The sequence below is a fragment of the Mustela nigripes genome, chromosome 1, assembly GCF_022355385.1.
Source record: "Mustela nigripes isolate SB6536 chromosome 1, MUSNIG.SB6536, whole genome shotgun sequence".
Lineage (NCBI taxonomy): Eukaryota > Metazoa > Chordata > Mammalia > Carnivora > Mustelidae > Mustela > Mustela nigripes.
The window spans coordinates 122,740,808-122,761,121 of record NC_081557.1 but is presented as its reverse complement, the minus strand read 5'-3'; the positions used below and the strand labels follow the sequence as shown (position 1 = coordinate 122,761,121).

General features: G+C 36.4%; 1 protein-coding gene across 1 annotated transcript in view; it reads right to left on the bottom strand.

The window, feature by feature from the left end:
• The window catches only part of USP38 (ubiquitin specific peptidase 38), a 35,783-nt gene extending 16,443 nt beyond the window's left edge, over positions 1-19,340 (bottom strand). The window contains exons 1-6 of the mRNA XM_059373034.1: positions 18,654-19,340; positions 16,942-17,077; positions 9,956-10,085; positions 8,152-8,253; positions 4,356-4,514; positions 1,700-1,893 (exon numbers count right to left, since the gene is read on the bottom strand). Coding sequence (XP_059229017.1) covers positions 1,700-1,893; positions 4,356-4,514; positions 8,152-8,253; positions 9,956-10,085; positions 16,942-17,077; positions 18,654-19,335 — 1,403 coding nt within the window. The 5' untranslated portion in view covers positions 19,336-19,340. The remainder of the gene's footprint in view (positions 1-1,699; positions 1,894-4,355; positions 4,515-8,151; positions 8,254-9,955; positions 10,086-16,941; positions 17,078-18,653) is intronic.
• Between the last annotated feature and the right edge of the window lie 974 nt (positions 19,341-20,314).

The window sequence follows — 20,314 nt, the reverse complement described above, 5'->3', positions numbered from 1 at the left end:
AATGGTCAGTAATACTACAAATTAAAGCAAAAAGACACTTTTGCCCCAATTAGAAAAAAATCTCAAAGACTAACTATATCAAGTACCACTAAAGGAATGGGGTCACAGGTATAATTATATATTAATATGTAAGTTCAAATGCTACAGTCTTTCTGGAGAGCAACTGGCATACCTATTCAAAGCAAATCCTCTACATCTGCATATGGGCAGAGAGATGTTAATTATGAGCAAAACAATCTAATGTTCATCAACAGGAGTATGGTTACCTAAAATATAGTACATCTATTTATTCAGAATGACAGTTCTTTCATTACCCTATCATGGGGATACTGCCAACATGAATCATTAAAAAATAAAAGTTCTAGGAAAAAACCATATAAATAAGATTATAAATATTTTTTAAAAACAATGCATTTGTTCTTGTTCTAAATAAAATCTTGTTAACTGTAAAAAAAATTATCTGAAACAATGCACACAAAACTGTTAACCAATTACTTTTATGAATGGGGATGTCTGATAAAAAAATTTTTATACCTGATTTTTATTTTACATACTTCTAAATTTATCTTTTTAAACCACAAAGAATTCACATATTACCAAGAAATAAAATATGTTATATGCCTATTTTTAGATAGTATAATTGGCTTATTCAATAAGATGGCTTTATGAATTGCTGTTGCCAGTTACACTTGCTTTGGGTTTCTGCTTTCACCATCATCTGGCTGGACTAGATGACATCTGGTGGTGAGATACAGATTTGAATTTAGTTTTATGCTTGTGTCTGAGTGTACACATTAAAAAAAAATTTAATAATCTCAAATACAAACAAATAAAAAAAATAAAACACTGAGCCAAACAAAAAATCACTAGTGTTATAGCAGATTCTGGGGCCAGAAAATAAACTAAACCTAAGAATTCATCTTTTAGTTTATGATTCCTCTAGGGAAGCATAAAAACTTACAAAGGCATGGAACTCAATTTGTAAAGACCATTGGTCAAGTTCCATAAACACTCTACTGGCAATGAAGAGAAATATCCAACCATATTTTTGTCTTTAGGAAAGGTTTATCATTATTTTGTACTTTTACACACAGCACTCAAGTAGCTAACAGCCTCTGATTTCGTATTTGCTTGGCTACAAAAAAAGAAAATTAATTTGAAAGCAAATCTGTAAGAGAACAAAGGAACATAAATGTTTACATATTTGTTCAGTATCTGCAACTTGTGGAGGGAAACAGAGCTTATGCTTCTTTCACAGTAACAGAGAAGTTATCAATCTGATAAACAGCAAAATAGCTATAAGCAGAAAAAACTAAACATAACTCCCTTAAAAGATATATAGGCTAAAAAAAATACACTGTCTTATAGGATAATAATAAATTAGTACTTGAGGACACTTAAACTCTTTGGAATAAGCCCACTTAATGCTTCTGTTATACTAAGAAATATCCAGCCAGAATAATCAAAAGAGTCTCAATGCAATACACAATATAAATATAGAGCAGAATTAATATAAGTTAACATTTTAATAGCTCCTGAGCACTGACAGCAATTACATTTCTAAATAAGGCAATTATATACAAATATTAATATTTCTGCCATTTATAAGAAATAATGTCAAGACAATCCCATCATCTTACATTTCATCAGTATGCATCAATTTCTACAGTTAACAAAAAAGGTTCAAATTTAAACTTACTCTGTAGCCATAAACAATGCTTGTATAACACTGTTCATATAACATGTATTTCCTAGATTAATAAGACCAGTTTTCCCAGTTTCAGATTTTCCAGAAAGTCTAGACAAGCAAGAGGCCAAAGAATTGGATTGAGAAGTCCAGGCACTTTGACTGAGAATCAATTTGATCTTCTCTTCACTGGGCTTAGGAAAATCCTGTAGAACATCAAGAAGAGAAAAGCTTAAAAATAGAAACTATTTTTGTTATTAAATTAACATCATAAAGAAGATTCTTCCACTGACATTTAACTTTTCTTTTCCTCCACTAGTTTTGAAATCACCCCTAATACTTGACAAAATACTTGGCAAAAATAATTGTCTCTTAAAATAAATAACTACGTCCTAACAGTAGAGTTTATCAAGTGAAGAAATATTCAAGAACCAGGGATTCAAGTCACAATGGAACTATTTATGTTCCAATGTGCCAGCAAAATGTTTCAGAATAGAACTCTGAGACCAGAGAATATACTGCAGTGCTACTCAAAGACATCAGAATGAGGACCTAAATTAGCATACAACTGAATAGCCTAGACAATTTGCTTTCAAATTTTCTAGTGAAAGTAAAAAATATCTCCTTTTCATTCACTACTATTTACTCAATATTAACCCTTAGAAATAAAAGCTCAAAGTAATCAGGATATGAAAAACAAAGCACCTAAGCACAATGACTTCTGACTTCAAAAAATTAAACTCAATCTCATGTTTAACAATATAATTATAAGATATAGATTTTTTTATTTGCTCTATGATAATTGAGATATAATTATTTATTTATTTATTCAAAAGATTTTTTTTTTTTTTTATTTGAGAGAAAGAGAAGGCAAGAACAGGGGGAACGGCAGAGGGAGAAGCAATGAGCAGGGACTCCAATGCGGGGCTCCATCTCAGGACTTGGGGATCATGACCTGAGCAGAAAACAGATGCTTAACAGACGGAGCCACCCAGGTGCCCCACGATACAATTTTAAATCTAAGTGATTTCAAGTATGAATGGAGCAATGCAGAATAATGGAAGTTGGTAACATCATTAAGCCTATTTTTGGACTGATATTATCATCTGGTTCTTAGACCTCAGAAAACATTTTCTGAAGGAATTTTAATCTCTTTAATTCTCTTGTTGTTGACAGCTAATAGAACAGTGTTGCCCTTGGATTGAGAGTGAGAACCTTGCTTCTTCTGAGCCTATTTCAGTTATCAGAATTCTCAACACATAAAGCACTGAAAAATGGCAATTAACAGCAAGAGGTTTCATCTATGGACACAGAGCGACACTGTAGAGAGAGATTAACATTATTATTAAATCCATGATAAAATGCTACTGTACATAAAAACATTTACTTTTTTTTTTTTTTAAGATTTTATTTATTTATTTGACAGAGATCACAAGTAGGCAGAGAGACAGGCAGAGGGGGAAGAGGAAGCAGGCTCCCTGCTGATCAGAGAGCCTGGTGTGGGCCTCGATCCCAGGACCCTGAGATCATGACCGGAGCCAAAGGCCCAGGCTTAACCCACTGAGCCACCTGGGAGCCCCAAAATATTTACTTTTGAAATGTCAAATATAACACTAGTGGGATACCTAGTGGAATACCTTGTTCAACAGTCTTGTTTTACATTCAACCAAAATCAGTTTGATTTAGCTAGAGCTATATAGTAAAAAGATGTATTCATTTCAGATATAGAAGAGGTAATAAAGATAATGAGGCTTATCTTGTATTTCAGCGTAAAAAGGAACATTATTAATAGAACTGATTTCTAATAACTTCTCATTAGGTCTGCCTGAGGCACATTTTCCAATTCTTTTGCAATACCCTGATTATGTAGTCAATTTAAGAGTGAAGTATGTCTATGTGTGACCGATTCTTTAAGACAAATAGAATCAGTGCTTTTTAGGTCTACTAGTTACACAAAGTTGAAAAACAGGGTGAGTTCACAAAGAACTCAAGTAAAGATTCTATAAAATATGGATATACATGAATAGTTCACAACAAAAATGGAATAAAAGTAAGTAAAGAAACAAAGTCAAATATTTTGTTAAACTGTCTTTTCTTGATTCTAAGATTTTCTTAAATATTTTAACACTACGACAGGAGCCTGGGTGGCTCAGTCCATTAGTTAAGTGTCTGCCTTTGTCTCAGGTCATGATCCAGGAGTCCTGGGATCAATCCCCATGTTGGGCTTCCTGCTCAGCAGGGAGTTTGCCTCTCCCTCTCTTTCTGCCTGTCCCCCTGCTCATGCTTTCTCTCTCTCACAAATAAACAAAATCTTTAAAAAAATATTTTAACAATTCTGATATTAGATATTGTACGGATTCACTTAATGTAGCATTTAATTTTAAACAAATTTCCCCAACAGCTGTTATAAATTTAAAGATATGCCTTATAACTGATGGTATTGTAGAACTGAAGAAATATGGTTATTAATTTAGATTAGTTATAGCAAATAAGAAAGAGATTACTCCCTAAATATTAATGAACCCCCATTCTAATTACATTTTTCAAATAAAAAGCATATTACCATAGAACAGTAAATTGAGTATCTAGTTATATAAATGTTTCACTACATTCATCTATCACATCATGGTTTGCAGCTGAACAAATACTGGTGCAACTACCATCATACCTTTATTGCTTCCAGAATAGGTTCGTAGAGATCTGGAAATCCAGAATAATGATACATCATACAGTGTATCAGTTCTGTTAACTGCACTAAGAAGGCTGTACTGGAAGGCAGACCATCACTTTTGAAGGAGTGAACCAAACTAACTACGTGAGGAACAATCTGAAGAGAAAAAAGACACATATTCCAATATAAAAAGACAAACATTCTAATATACAAATGGACAACAAATTCTCTAGCCTACAAATGGAATGCAAATGTTACATGATCAGCAAGTACTTTTCTGTATGTTCAGTCACAGTCTTTTTCTAAAAAAGTTATGAATTTAAAATTTCTAGAGTATCAAGGTAAATCAAAATTTCAAAGTCACATGTAATTTTAATTCCATATAAGACCTCTTTCCTTATTCTTATACTCCACCTAAAACACAAACTAAGGTACAAAATAGAAGTCGTAGTCACTTCTGCCATTCTGAAAAATGCTAGGCTGAAAAATGTTAGGACTATTTTATTTACCAGATTGTTCAATAGGAACAAACTTTTTAAAAAATGTAAACCTAGAATTAGCTTAAGAGCTCCATCTAGTGTGAAGTTCAGATTTTTCACTTGAAAGAATTAAACACAGTACATTGCACATTAAAGTCTACTTCAAGAAAGTAACGAACTTAACTGAAATTAGAGCTCAGCTCTTCTTTTAGGTAAGTATGGAGAAGATACCGAGAAGATGTCTTATGTTAGCATTGTTATTCTTTTTAACAACTCCATTTCCCCACCTCCAAAAAGAGGAGATGGTTCTAAAGAATAAATGGAATCAAAAATTTCTATTACTTTTAAGAAACTAGAGTTAAAATGGAAATCTAAAATGCTCATTGTTCAAAAACATGCGGAAAACTTAGTATTGATAATAAGCACAACAGTGTGCTTTCATTACAAAATTAAAGTCAATACAGGGTCATCACATATTCAAGAGGTTATTAACAACATGAACTCGGTTTTGCAGAAATGCCTCTTTCCATGAGTGCAGATATCTTTGTTCCAATTAATTATTAATCATAATCTAATAATACATGTTTATACTTCACATGTAAAAGGTCTCTAATAATATTACGTTCTATTTGTAGAACACTTTTTTGGTTGTTAACTTGTGATAAAGGTGAAGTTACGGCTCTATCGTCTTATCACTAAACGGCAATAACAACAATTATAGTAGCATCATAATCAACTCCCTTTCCTTCCTCCTAAAAGGAACAATCATACTCTTTTTTTTTTTTTTTAGAGATTTTATTTATTTATTTGACAGACAGAGATCACAAGGAGGTATAGAAGCAGGCAGAGAGAGAGGAGGAAGCAGGGTCCCTGCTAAGCAGAGAGCCCGATCCAGGGTGCGATCCGAGGACCACCTGAGCCGAAGGCAAAGGCTTAAACCACTGAGCCACCCAGGCACCCCAGGAACAATCATATTCTTAAATTAACAGTGCTACTCTCATTTTGCTCTGATTCTATGCCTGAGGTCTCAAAATCGCTTTTTAACTTTTGCACATCCTTCTTTGATCTTACCTCCATCACCATGAAACCATCAGTTTCTAATGAGCTCACTGTATTGCTCTCATCTCATTTCTAAACAAAGCTGAATTATAATTTTGCTTCATATAGCTATATCTATCAGATAGTCTCTTGCTAAAATAGCAGAAATCCAAAATTATTATGCTTCCTCACAGGTGAAAAGAGAGAGAGAAGTGGAAGAGAAGAGGAAATAATTTTAAAAAAATGATTATTTAATTTACAACTCTAAATCTTCCAAACACCTTCCTAGTGTAGATTTGGTCTTTGCAATCAGGTAATATAGTTGTCTACTACTATATCCTGTATGGTCAAAATTATCACTGACATAGAAATGAGACTAAGTTCTTCACAGGTACATAGATACATGTCCAAGAAGGCTATTACATTCTAACTGCTTGAAAGTTGCTTTTTTTGGAGTGAGTAAATCTAAATATTTGTGGACATTACTGTAATACTCACTAAACTTAAGTTACCATTTGAGAAAATGTGTATGACTTATTAGCAACTTTGATATTTTTCTTTGGTTTAAAATAAATTTCTTTCCACTTATAAAAAGCATATGAAAAGCAATTTGGTCTATAATAATATATATTATAACATCAATCTTAGTTTGCTCTAAAATGCTATGAATAATGATGTTGGTGATTCCCAGTTATTGCTCACATTTAAGAACTTCTAAGCCTGCATCCTTTACTGAGTTAGAGTAATACTGATTTAACTACTACATGACCATTAGATGCCCAAGTTCATTTTAGTTGAGTAGCCAGTCAGGCTACATACAGTATATAAGCAATAATTAGATCTTAGTTTTTAGAATTTACTAAGCCAGATGACAATTTTCAATTTCAGATCTAACTAAACCTTAAGTAAATGATTTCATATCAATAGTTCAATAAGCCAAATATTTCAAAGTCAACCATTTTTATTTCAACTATGTTTTTCAGAAAAAGAAGTAATACAACATATGGAGGTATCTTCCATCTTTTAAAAAAACTGGGAGCCAAAAAATAGGTTTAGAGTATGGCATAAGTGACAAATCAGATTAAGAAATGTCGTCAGTGAGAGGAGCAGTAAACATTAGAATGGATGAGTAAGTTTTATTAAAGAATCTCCTTCTCAAGAGAATCTGAAAATAAACCTTTTCTCAACTGGCCTACACATGATTATGCCTGAAGACAGACACAAATAATTGATGTTCTTTACCTTGTTAGACTTAGCTAGTACACATGCTATCTTAGCTTGAGTTCTGAGTTTTGTTTATGTAACAAACCAATATCGGGTTATTGGTTGATGCATCAATTATGAAATTAATTGTAGAAATTCTCAGAAAAACCCTTTCGAAGTGACAATGGATGACAGAATTACTTGTTGATAAGGATTACTTTCTATAAAGCCTGCAGATTTTCCTTCAGTGGCAGTGAGGCACTAAGCAGCCTAAGTATGTACATGGTTCTTTGAGGCTAGTTTTGTTTCTAGCTAATAATCAACAACTGGAATTCAGCACTTCTTCATCAGTCTCCCTTGAATTTGCTTGTATTGGGTCAGCATTCCTAAGATATTTATATTGTGGGTGTACTAGTAATAAGATTCTAATCCTGTAAAACTGGGGACCAGACCCTAAAAGAAGCAAATAACCATATAAAGCACTGCTTTCCTGCGATGCACTAGACAGATAAATGGACAGTCTCAAAATAACATTTTGTCATTTCCACCTGTAATGACTGATAATCAAAGAACTGAAATCAAATCAAATCAAAACCAGTGATATAGCATATTAAAAGTGGTAGGGTTCTGGATATATTTTAAAGGTGGAGTTAACTGGATTTATAGGTTATGGGTTGGGAGAGAATGACATCTCAATTCTGGGGCTATAAAAACAACATCTAATCTTTTCACATTTCTGAAATTCTAAAGCATTTTTCTTCTACATTGTTCCTATGTGCAAGAGACAACCATCAGTGATGCTGACATGTAACATCTCTCATGTAGAGCAATAATATTTAACTGCTGGTAGTGGTTCCAAGTGCAGCAGTTTTCGTGAGACTCAAAACATTTTGAAAATATACTTTTTGGAGGGAAAACCCACAACCTCAATTTTCTAAGAAATCATAAAGCTACAAGAAAATAGATTCAGGACTAACTTATAATCTTTTTCACTATATACAAATGTGACTCCATATTAAACTAAAATTTTAACACAAAGTTCTTCAGTGCAGAAAGCTTGTGTCCTAACTTACCAGATGGAACGCCTCTGGAGAATGCTGAAAACTGAGCAGCATGTGAGAAAGAACTGCAAGAGCACCAGGTCTCACAAGAGGAAACCAAAGTCGATTAAAAACCTTCAAAAAAGAGAAGACATCCACCTTAGGAGTTTGTAGGGAAATCATTAACCCAATCAGTGGCTCTTTTCCTTGGACCAAAAATATTTATGTGACTATCTCCCTTCCTGGAAAGTTCCATCATAACATGTCACTTTGGGAGAGAAAGTTGGGAAATAACAACATAACAGAGATCAAGAGAATATAGTGGTCTAAAAAACTCTTAAAACCCCTTGATCAAATACAAATCTGTCAAGCTTTACCTACAAAGTGATCGTTCCTTGGCCCACACTTCATTCAATTTCATTCAACAAACATTGATTGAGTATCTACCATTGCTTGGCATTGTTCTAGGCACTGAGGATACAAGAGTGGATTAAAAAAAATCCCCAATTTGATAGGGCTTACTGTCTCTAGGGCAGGTAGACAATAAAAAGTAACATGGAGATAAATACCGAAAATAGGGTATGAAGATAGGGACTGCTGAGTAGCAAAGGGACCTGCTATTTTATTATTCAAAAAATGTGTCATTTAAAAGGTGATATCTGTATATATAAAAAAGCTGAAGGAAATGAAAGTAAGCCTGCAGACACCTGAGAGAAGAGCATAATAAGCAAAGCAAAGGCCAAGTACTGCAAAGGCCCTGATGTCTTCAGCCTAGTACTAGAGATAGAGCAAAAAGGGCAGTGTAAGCAAAGTACAGAGACTGAGGCAATAATAGTGGAAGACTTGAGGAGAGAAGGAGCAATGGACTAGATCATGTAGGTCTTGTGTGACACCTGTCGGGGCCAAAGGGGAGGAGCAGGGAGACTACTGCAATCTGTACAGCAAGGGATGATGAGAGCTTTGGACCAAGGTGGTAGTGATATAGCTGGTTAAAAGTGATAGGATTCTGGACATTTTAAAGGTGGAGTCAATAGGATTTGTAGGTTAAGGGCTGAGAGAGAATGAAAAGCAAGAAGGATAGCTTTCAGGTTTTGTCCTGAGCAAGTAGAAGGATGGAGTCACTATTTAAGATAGGGAAGACCAGGTCTGGGAGGGCAAAATCAGAAATTAGATCGTGGATAAGCTGGATTTGATATTCAAGTATAGACACTTGGATACATGACTCTGGAGTTCATGGGACTATAATGAACAAGAAATATATACCTGGCAGTCATTAACTTAGAAACATTATTTTAAAGTGATGGGACCCATATGCTGTGAGAATGGACTGAGTAGAAAATGGCTGAAAAATTAAACTCTAAAGCACTCTAAAGTTAGAAAGATCCATTATGGGAGACTGAAGTGCCAGTAATAAACTAGGACAAAAGCCAAGAGAACTAGGACAAAGTGAGGCAAGTGTTTCAAGAGGGAGCGATCAACTGTGTCAAATGCTGCTGATAGGTCAAATGAGAGGAGGCCTAAGAAACAACTCCTGAGTTTAGCAATACTGGCAAGCACTGGTGTCAAAGATGGTTTTGGTAGGATAAGGGTGGTAAAAGCTTGATTAGCCAGATTTAAGAGATAATGGGAGGAATGTTTTCATATTAGATACTTGAAAACAGCAAAATTCTTTTAATTATCTATACTAAAATACCATTCTTAATTTCTATTTCAAAATTATGATTCAAAACCAACTAAAACCAAGAACATATTCAACATTAGATGCTTTATAGGGGACTACCCAAAGATTAAAAGATTGAGACCATTCATTCAAAGAGATTTATATACTCCCACTTACCAGTTCTATTTTCAGTAAAGTAACATCTATCAAAATAGTAAACTTCTGGACAGCTGCCAGTCCTTTTAGGAGTGCAATCACCCATGTATCCACATGCTGAGCCAATGGCCAGGATAGCCAGTCAATCATTCTGAAAATTGAAAAAGAAAACTATCAGTCTTGAAAATGTTTTCAACATCTTTTAGTTGGGAATAATAAAGTTACAGTAGACAATCTCTCCCTTTGTGACTCAATATTTACTGAGCTGGCTTGTGAAAAGCACTGTTCTAGATGCAGAAATAAGTATAAAGGTGCTTGTACAGAAGGAGTTTCCGAACTTGTAAGAAAGTTTCTTACATATTTCAATAAAAAGAAATTCTGATAAAGTGTCATTTCACATAAATGCAGTTTTAAGTTGACTCTACACAGTGCTAGTTAGAATTTATTAGGCAAATTCACCCTAAGAAGAAGAGCTCAAATGTAGCTATTGACTAAGATATACGGAAACAAAATTTTTCCTTTCTGGTGATTGCAGTCTAAAAATGAAATGCACTGTTAAAAATGACTATTTTGAATTGAGAAATAGGTCTTTTTATCCCTTTCATTATCCTACTATACCAAGACAAAGAAGGAAGCTTTACATAGATAAAAGGGCACTGAATCTGTAAATACACTAAATGGCCTCATACTGAATTAATCAGTGTTCTTCTTGAATATCAACCCAGTTAAATGGAAATAAAGACAAAATAATATGGGGTGTGATGGAGACTGTCCTTAATGTTAAATATCGATCACATTAAAGAGCAGTACAACTGTTTTGATCCAATAATCCAGTTTTGGGGATTACATAATAAGAAAATAGTAGTAGGAAAAAAAAAGGGTTTTAAAATCAGAGTGATCTGGTTTCAAAATCTTAACTTACCATTTATTAGTTGGAGGGGCCCTAATATCTATGTCTCAATTTCCTTATCTATGGATTATAGATAAACATGTTTATTTTACAGGGCTGATTTGAAGACTACATGAGTTAATATATGACACTGGAAATACTCATTGTGAATGCCTCTCTTCTACCAAATATTAACACATATGGCAATAAATAAACAACTAAATAAAATGTCAAACATAAATACTAAGTACAAAAGCACATGACCAAAAAGAGCAACTAATATCTTAAAAAAACTGACTTCAAAATTGATATGGTTATTTTCATAACAGCTAATGTTATAACCATCTATATTAACACTGGAGTGTTATCTTCTTTTTTAAAGTTTTTGCTCTTAAGATTAAAATGTTCCATCAGATGTTAAAAGTAGCCCAAAGTCCAAATGCATGTTAGTTATCTATATGTTCCTTATGTTTCCTATTTTAAATCCATATTTTATTTCCTTTCTTGTTTTTCTGGCCATCTTCTTTAAACAATGATAATTACAAATCGTTAAAAGAGCCTCTGACAGCTAGCTGTTCTACATATTCTAACTGTTGTTAAGTTGATTTTCATAGAAGTTTGTAGCCACTCTACATATAGGGAGTAGAGAGACACTTGTATTGGTGTATAAAGAGTAAGTTCACTGTTGCACTGTATTTAGGATATGGAAAAATGCAAATAATCTAAACGTCCATCAATGAGGGAATGGCTAAATATACTATGGAACATTATGTAGAATTTTATTCCTTTTTTTTTTTAAACTTAGTATTTTTTTTTTAAAGATTTTATTTATTTATTTATTTGACACACAGAGAGAGATCACAAGTAGGCAGAGATGTAGGCGTAGAGCAGAGAGCCTGATGGGGGGCTTGATCCCAGGACCCTGAGACCCTGACCTGAGCTGAAGGCACAGACTTAACCCACTGAGCCACTCAGGCGCCCCTAATTTTAAAGAATGAGATGGATCTATATGAATCTATCTGTGGGGATCTAACATGGAAAGATCTGAGATATTGTCCAATTAAAGAAGAAAAAAAGTGCCAATAACTTCTAAAAACTGTTCTTGTTTAAAAAAATCATGCTGGACACAGTTCATATTTTTTTAGTACAAATATACACACATTAAAAAATGTGATTCAGAGAAGTATATGTGAGCACATCTCCTTGGCTTTGTGGACACTGTCCTCTGTGGGGAATGGTACCATCAGAGTAGAAAGAAACTGGGCTCTCCAGAACAGGGGGCGCTGGGCCAGAACTCCCTTTAGCTCAGGTCTAAGAGTAGAGTAGAAAGTTCCATTTGGCCATGGTTCTGCATTATACCTAATCACCCAATCAGCTTTTTCCTCTTCTTCCCATTTCTAGCTTCCCATCTCAAAAGCCTTTACTCTTTACCTTATCCCATATGTCCACAATGTCCTCCAGCATACTAAAGAAACTTCCAGTCAAAAGTAAATGAGTAAGAAGCCATTCACTCAACAAATATTGTGCTTATTCCATAACAGTTACTCTGTTAAGTGCTGAAAACAAAATAATTACAATTTCTGCTTTCAAATTGGCAAGAAAAATTAGGAATTTTGTCAACAGTTATATAATTAATAAACAGCAGTACTGGTGTTTGAACTAAGCTCCGCTGGTGTATAAATGCAATGCTTTGAGCTACACATTAATTATATTCCAGTTCTGCTTCAATTTGATTGGACTCGCATATGCCCAAATCCTTTCAGGCACTGGTATTGTAGGATGAATTATTTTTATGATTAACTACACTAATTTTGTCCAACATATATTGGTTTCTACATGAATTTTAAGGATACTTAACCCTGATATATTGAGTTAATTTCTTACTATTTAAAGAACATTGATTATAGTTATAATTTATGTACTTTGAAATCTTCTTTCCTCCATTAGACCATGAGCTTAAGAACAATGATCTTTAATTTATGGATCTCCAGTACTTAGCATACTATTTGGAGCTGAGAAGGAATTCAAATTTGATGAATAAATGAAACTATCCAAGTTGCAAAAAAATGCAACTTGAAAATCTTTTTTTTTTAAATCTTTTTTTTTTTTTTAAGATTTTATTTATTTATTTGACAGAGAAAGATGACAAGTAGATGGAGAGGCAGGCAGAGAGAGAGAGAGAGAGAGGGAAGCAGGCTCCCTGCTGAGCAGAGAGCCCGATGCGGGACTCGATCCCAGGACCCTGAGATCATGACCTAAGCTGAAGGCAGCGGCTTAACCCACTGAGCCACCCAGGCACCCCAGCAACTTGAAAATCTTAACATTAAAACCGGCAATATTACAAAAGACAAAAAAAAGATTTATTCTTAATTTGTAGAGAATAAAACCAATTTTCACTTTTAGATGGCACCTTCATGGCTAGAGCCAGCCTCAGTTTACCTTGTTCCACTGTTTTAAAAGTTGGGAAATTTCACATAAAAAACTGGATTACAGGCTTTTGAAAAATCAGATCAGCCATACTGAATTCAAATTTCCTTATGGCAACAAGAAAACTGGAGTTAGGATCAGCATTCTCTTTTAGAAGGTACTTATGTACCCCATTCCTTATTATTTCACTTACATCTGGCTAATCTCATACTTTAATGTTACTTATCTGTTTCTGGTATGGTATTTGCATTTTTTTGGATTACAGAAAATAACAGTTCAAGCATAGTAAGTGCTACGTGTGGGGAAATACAGACTATGAGGAAGGAGAAGGTAGGAGAATGATAAAAATAAACACTGCTATCCTGTTGAGTTACATCTTACTATAAGAATAACTACTTCAGATAGACTATGGGTTAAACAGGATCATACAGGATAAATTAAAAATGCAATACTTTTAAAAAGTGGATCATAGCTTCCCACAGAAACAAACAGGCAAAAATTAACTACCAAATATATTTTTAAAAACAAGAAAAATTCAGAAGTTAGATACCATGGCTATTTTGAAAAGGTTGAAAAATTAAGATGAAAAGTGCCAACTGCCAAGAAATGGAATTTGCACTTGATTTAGTACTGTTTGGAAGTCACTGCAGTTTGTTAATCAGAAGGGAGAACTGAATAGATCAGGATGACTTAGAGAAGAGAGAGAAGTGTAAGTCACTGTTGGCAAAAAGACCAATTAGAAGCCTCTGTTGCAATAACTTACAGCATGTAATGAAAAATGTTAGATATTATTACCTAGGCAATGAAGGTGAAAGACCAATGGATTTTTAATTTCACTTTCAGCTATGAAATGTGTAATTCTCTGACTCTTCCTATTTTATTTAAGGACCACATAATTTATGATATCTTCATCTCAAAGAGAAAGAAATTTTAGTGCTGTTGAGGTCATACTTATAATGGAGTGTTACTGCTAAATAGGACATACAGAATTTCATTATGGAGAGATGGATGAGATAGAAGTCTTTCTTTTCTTTTTCTTTCTTTCTTTTTTTTTTTTTTAATAGGCTCCATGACTAGCATGGAGCCTAATGTGGGGCTTGAACACACAAACCTCAGATCAAAACCTTAGCAAAATCAAGAGTCAGAGGCTCAAATGACTAAGCCACCAGCCGCCTTGGTAAGAGTGTTTCTTAAAATTAAAAGTAAACAATGAGAACTTTACATAAAGACTTGGACATATAGAAGACATATAGAAGAGAATTGATAAAGTGATAAAAATAAAGGGAAAAGGAAAAATAAGAAGAACAATATGAAGAAAATCCTAACAGCATGGTGTCACAGGATTTCTATAATTTTAAGGACTACGAATACAAAGATATCAAGATGATGAAAACAAAAATACAGACCACTAAATATGGCAAGGAGATCACCATAAATTAAATGTAGTAGAGATAAAGGCCATACAGCAGGAATAATATTTATATAGGTCTATGGAAGTTTGAGAGAATGAGCAACAAGAAACTGAGAGTAATAGGTACAGCTAAATTGATTTAGTTAAATTTAAGAGCGCAAGGAAAAAAGAAGGAAAGTTGGAAGAGAAGAGTCTTTTCAAACACTAGACAAAAAGGGGGAAAAAGTGGAAAAAAAATTCATGTCCCCAAGTTTGTGTTACAGATAGTGAGATTTGTATACATGTAGCTTTCTGAATATCCAACATAAATACTTAAGTTTCTATGTCATGACTACAATTTTGTAACAGGTACACAGAAACCATTTTGTTCCAAATCCTTATATTTTATTTAGATGTGCCACATACACACGCACAAATGTGTACACTGTAGAAAAAAATTACAAAAAAACTCAGGCAGATGTGAAACAAAAATAGGTAGAGGAGAAAAGCTCGATTAGAAAAATAATCAGTGGGATGCCTGGGTGGCTCAGTTGGTTAAGCAGCTGCCTTCGGCTCAGATCATGATCCCAGGGTCCTGGGATCGAGTCCCACATCGGGCTCCTTGCTCCGCAGGGAGCCTGCTTCTCCCCCTCTGCCTCTGTCTGCCTCTCTGTCTGCCTGTGCTCGCTCGTGCTCTCTCCCTCTGTCTCTGAAAAATAAATAAGATCTTAAAAAAAAGAAAAATAATCACTAAGGGGCACCTGGGAGGCTCAGTTGTTAAGCATCTCCCTTCAGTTTATGTCATGATCTGGGAGTCCTTGGATGGAGACCCACTTTGGGCTCCCTGCTCAGCCAGAAGCCTGCTTCTCCCTCTCCCACTCCCCCTGTGTTCCCTCTCTCACTGCGTCTCTGTGTCAAATAAATAAATAAAAATTTTTTTAAAAAGAGCAGAGGTTGAGGTTTTAAAGAAAAATAGAGTCACTGAAATAAAGAAACTCAATAGCTAGAATAAGCCCTATAAATGGGTACTCTGAAGAAAAAAATCAGTTGAGTTTTAAGACAATATTGACGTTCTTCCCCTTCGATCTCCACAGGCTTTGCTCCCTCTTTTGTGTCTTTACTTCATCTTCATGTTCTCATTGAGGCCTTCCTAACCCACCTAATTTAAAATTGCAAACCAATCTCTCATACTTTATGTCCTTCCTATCTACTTTTTTTCCAAAAACAATTATCACTATTCAAATACTAAATTATAATTTTAATTATCATATTTAAAAAAATCTAAAACAAAATTAATTTTAGGATGTATAATTAGTTTATGTACCATTAAGGCAGGAAAAGTCATGCCAATTAGACTAGAATACCAAGTGACTTTATATTTCCACATTTTAACATCTCTGAAATTAGAATGCATCTTGCAATCAAAGAGATATGTTACTAATTTACTGTCTTCTTCTTCATCTAGAAACTAAATCCACGAAGACAGATTTTTTTTATCCATTTGTTCAAAGAGGTTTTGAAACACTGCCTAGCACTCATGGTAAGTTAAGTGTCTATAAATACGGTTTGAATAAATGAACAAATGAATTAATAAAAGCATGAAAATGCTGAGGATAAATATATTAAGTTTACACCTAGAAATATAAGAATAAACTGAAAAACATCAAGAGACATAAACATTACCAGAAAAGCCTAACTACTCACAAAGGAATGACAACTGGATTGACAGCAGATTCCATATCAGCAATAATAAATGCCAGAAGACAATGCAGTATTATTTTCAAAATGCTGAGAAAATGACTATCAAATTAGAATTCTGCATTTTACCCAATCATCTATTTAAGAATAAGGAAGAAAAAACACATTTTTAAACAGACTAAGGTAGAGTGTATTATCCAGAGATTCTGATTGAAAGAGAAAGTAGAAGTATGTACTTAGCTTAAAAAAACAAAAAACAAAAACCCAGGGAAAACAGGTTGCAGGAAACCACAATGAGTAAGTAAATTAGTAAAATATACTGATAATCCAACCAATTCCTTACTGTACAGTAAGTCCACTCGTGTGTATATTTTTGGAATTAAAAAAGCTGAACTGAAAATGGACTTTGAATTACTTTGAATTTGGGAGACCTGTCAAACCTAGATAGTAAGGTAAATAATTCATTCCAATTAATTTGGAGAATATGTATTTCATTCTACGATTTCAGTTTAAACATCTAAGTTTTTCATTACCCACAAAATACAATAAAGTATTTCCTCCTCCCAAATCTACAACACCACCTACAGTGTCATGAAGAAGTACCTGCAAAGAGCTTGGGTCATACTTGCATCTTTTACATTTGGATCCGTAGTTAGGCTCCTGATGAGAACTGTAATCATCTGAAGAGGAATATGCTGCACAAGGCTTGCCAATGCTACAGAAGGTTCAAATGATGTATCTATTTTTTTAATTAAAAAAAAGAAAAAGGGATATGGCAAGAAGGTTTAAGTGAAGTATTTAGAGAGAAACAACAATTTACAAAAAAAAAATGTATTCGCAGCAAAGGTGTTACTCAGGACAAGCTGTTATGCTCTATCTCATGGACAGGCTAACATCCAAGGAACGTTAAACTACAGAAATGAGGGATGAAACGTGAGCAGCAATGATTGTTCATTATAGACAGAACTACTGCAATATAAAAGCTACTGTTCACTATCACCATATTCAGCTCATAAGTTACTTTATTCTCCTGCATTAGTTAACATTAAGTCATATTAATATTAAGTTGTGTTAAAATATTCATTTGTAAGTCAGTCAAAAAAGAAATTCAAGGTATCGTTTAAATTCCCACTTTAGATCCTCCAAAGTAACTTGTAACTATTAATTGCAGTAGCCATTGTTCTAAGGAAGACTTAAAAGAAATCTCTTAAAGAAGTAAAAATTAAGGTGAATTTTGAGGGGACTTTGTTTAAATTATATAATGATTAAGCAAATTCAAGACAAGTTCCTTTACTGCTACTGTTGAACAAGTTCTGGGGAAATCTAACAGTTCTAGCAACACAGGTAATAAAAGAAAAATTACAATGAAAAAATAAGACAACTCGGATACTGCAAATATTTAGTTGATTATTCTTTCCTAAACATATTTAATTCATCAGAATATACGGAGCTTGTTAAAACTCTACTCTTATTTCTGGTTCCCAAGATAAAAAACACCTCCTTCACAAGTTCAACTTCAAATAGCCAAGGAGAATGGCTGTACCAAGTAGAGAGGAAAGGAACACAGTTTTGGGTCTATTGTCTCACAACTTACAGAGCTGAAAGCTCCAAGTCCAAAAAAGGAATGTAAATATAAGGTACAATTCCTGGTGAGAAAGCATTTTCTTGCCAATTATCACTTGACTCCTTCCCACTTTCTAAGGATGTAGTTCATGGGCTATATACACTGAGCACAAAAACATCTATTTAGGTTCTCATAGTCTTTCCCTCCTTCTACCTATACCCTCTCTCATAAACTACTGTAGAGAAAAAAAAAAGTCAATATGCAAAAACTACATAGTTAAATTGTGATAATCCAGTAATAAAACAAACCACACAGCTCATGAATAAAAAAGTGGGAAAATTAAAAAACAGGAGAAAAACTAGTAACGAAAGATGACAGAGTCACAGTACAATAATAACATGGTAAACATTATTATGCTATCATTAGTCACTAATGAATAGAAGCTTTATTTAGTCGCTGTCATCCTCAAAGCATTCCATAACTTCAGCAGAGGCTAGGTAATTAAGCAACTTACTCAGTGCCAAAGGTCTTAGACCTCAATGTTTTCAACATTTAAAATAGGAACACTGCTCCCCCCCCCCCCGCCCCCAAAGGTACAAAGGGACACCCTAAGTACGGAAGTGGATGAGAATAAAACTTTGGATGAGGGTATTAAGATCTGTTCTCCAGGGCAGAGAAGCAAACATGGTGTGTGTCTAAGAGACATGCTGAATTTCCACGAGAGATTTTTCTGGAATATAATGACACTTACCTGTGGAAGAAATGCTTGCAAAAACTTCCTGCAGGGAAGGCAGGAGTGTGGAGGGCTCGGCCTTCCAGATGTTCTGCAGTAAGTTACTCACTTTTGTCACCTGAGAGACATATTCCCGCAGCTCCTTCTCCTGGGTGGACACGCACTGGAAATGGCCTATCGTTCGAACAAGCTGTTGACAGAAGGTGACGGACAGTTTTCCCTTGGGGATGCACTGCACGAAGTCGGTCAGGAGGTCGCTCAATCGGGCACACAGCTGCGGCTCCGGTCTCTCACACACCATACGTAACACCTCTACTTGCAGCAGGCTGAAGAGGTCCAGCACCGATGGGCAGCTCATGATCAGCTTCAGGCCGTTGTGAATGTAGTCCAGAATGGCTACGTCCTTCCTGTCCAGCGAGTGGTAGCCCTGCTGAAGGAGGCCCAGCACGAACGTCTTGTTGAAGAAGGACTCGAATTCTGGCCGGTGGTATCGGGCATAGGCCTCCAGCACTTGGTGCCCCACCTGCCGCTGGAAGGGGTCTTGGCCCTCCAGAATGAGCCGGGTGGTCAGGTCAAACATGGCTTCACACTGCGCCTCGTCCAGCCAATGCTCCGCCGATTCCACCACCTTCCGCACAATCACCCGCTTTAGGGGCAGTGGGTGCGAAGAACTCACCAGGCCCTCCAGGATCTTGTCCATTGTCGCCAAACTGCAAGGCCGGGGTCGGGGGATTAGGAGCGGGGGGCGACAGTCCCGACGTGGGGCAGGAGAGTCCCGCGGCACAGGTGAACTTGGAGCGCCGCAGCAGCAGCGGGACCGACCACCGCCACCGCAGTCTCAGCAGCCACATTTATCGGACAGAAGGGCCCATCCAAGCCCGGGCGGGAGGTGGCAAGTCTGGGGAGCGTAAGAACCGGCAGCGCCCGCGGCGGGCCTAGGGAGCCAGAGGCTCGCACTCCGCCGCCGCCCCGGGCCCACGCTCCCTCTCAGCATCAGCGCGGGGCGGTTGGCGAGGACCCCCGGCGGCGGCGGTCACTTAAGGCCCGTGGCTGTCCCCCAATAGGTGGAGGAAGCGCGACTTAGCGTCCCGAGGCAGGTGTGGATGTCGGGGCTCAGCAGGTCGTAAGATGAAACCAGCCTTCGGTTGAGTCAGAAGCCGCTGTCACTGAAAGTGCCGGGTCAGCCCCGGAGAAGATGAGGAGGCGAACTCTCCTTGACCCGGATCCAGAAGTTCCCGCAAACAGGAAGTGAAAGACCTTTCCCTCCGGAAAGGCCCGCCCTCCGGCCCTACAGCCCTCGGGCCCTCCGGCCCCTCCCCCCCGCCCCCACCTCTCTGTCCTCCTCTCCCCCTCCAAATCCTCCCCAACTCGCCGCCACCCTCCAGGTTACGCCCCCGCCGCCTCCCCGCCCCTCCTCGCCTTGCCCCGCCCCGCTCTTTCGCAGCTGCGCAGGTGCGGCCGCTTCCAGTGGAGTCGCAAGGCGACGGTCGCGTCATTGGGTAGCGTGTGTCGAGTCACAGGCGGTTTTCTGGCAGGTGCGGCCGGGAGCGGACGCTGAGGAAGTGACCACGATTTTAGTATTCCCACCTTCCGAACTCTCTAGGTTCTGTGCCGGTCAGGTGATTCGTGAAAGCCTGAGGAAGTGCTATTTGTGTAAAATTTTGTGAAAACGTTTTGGA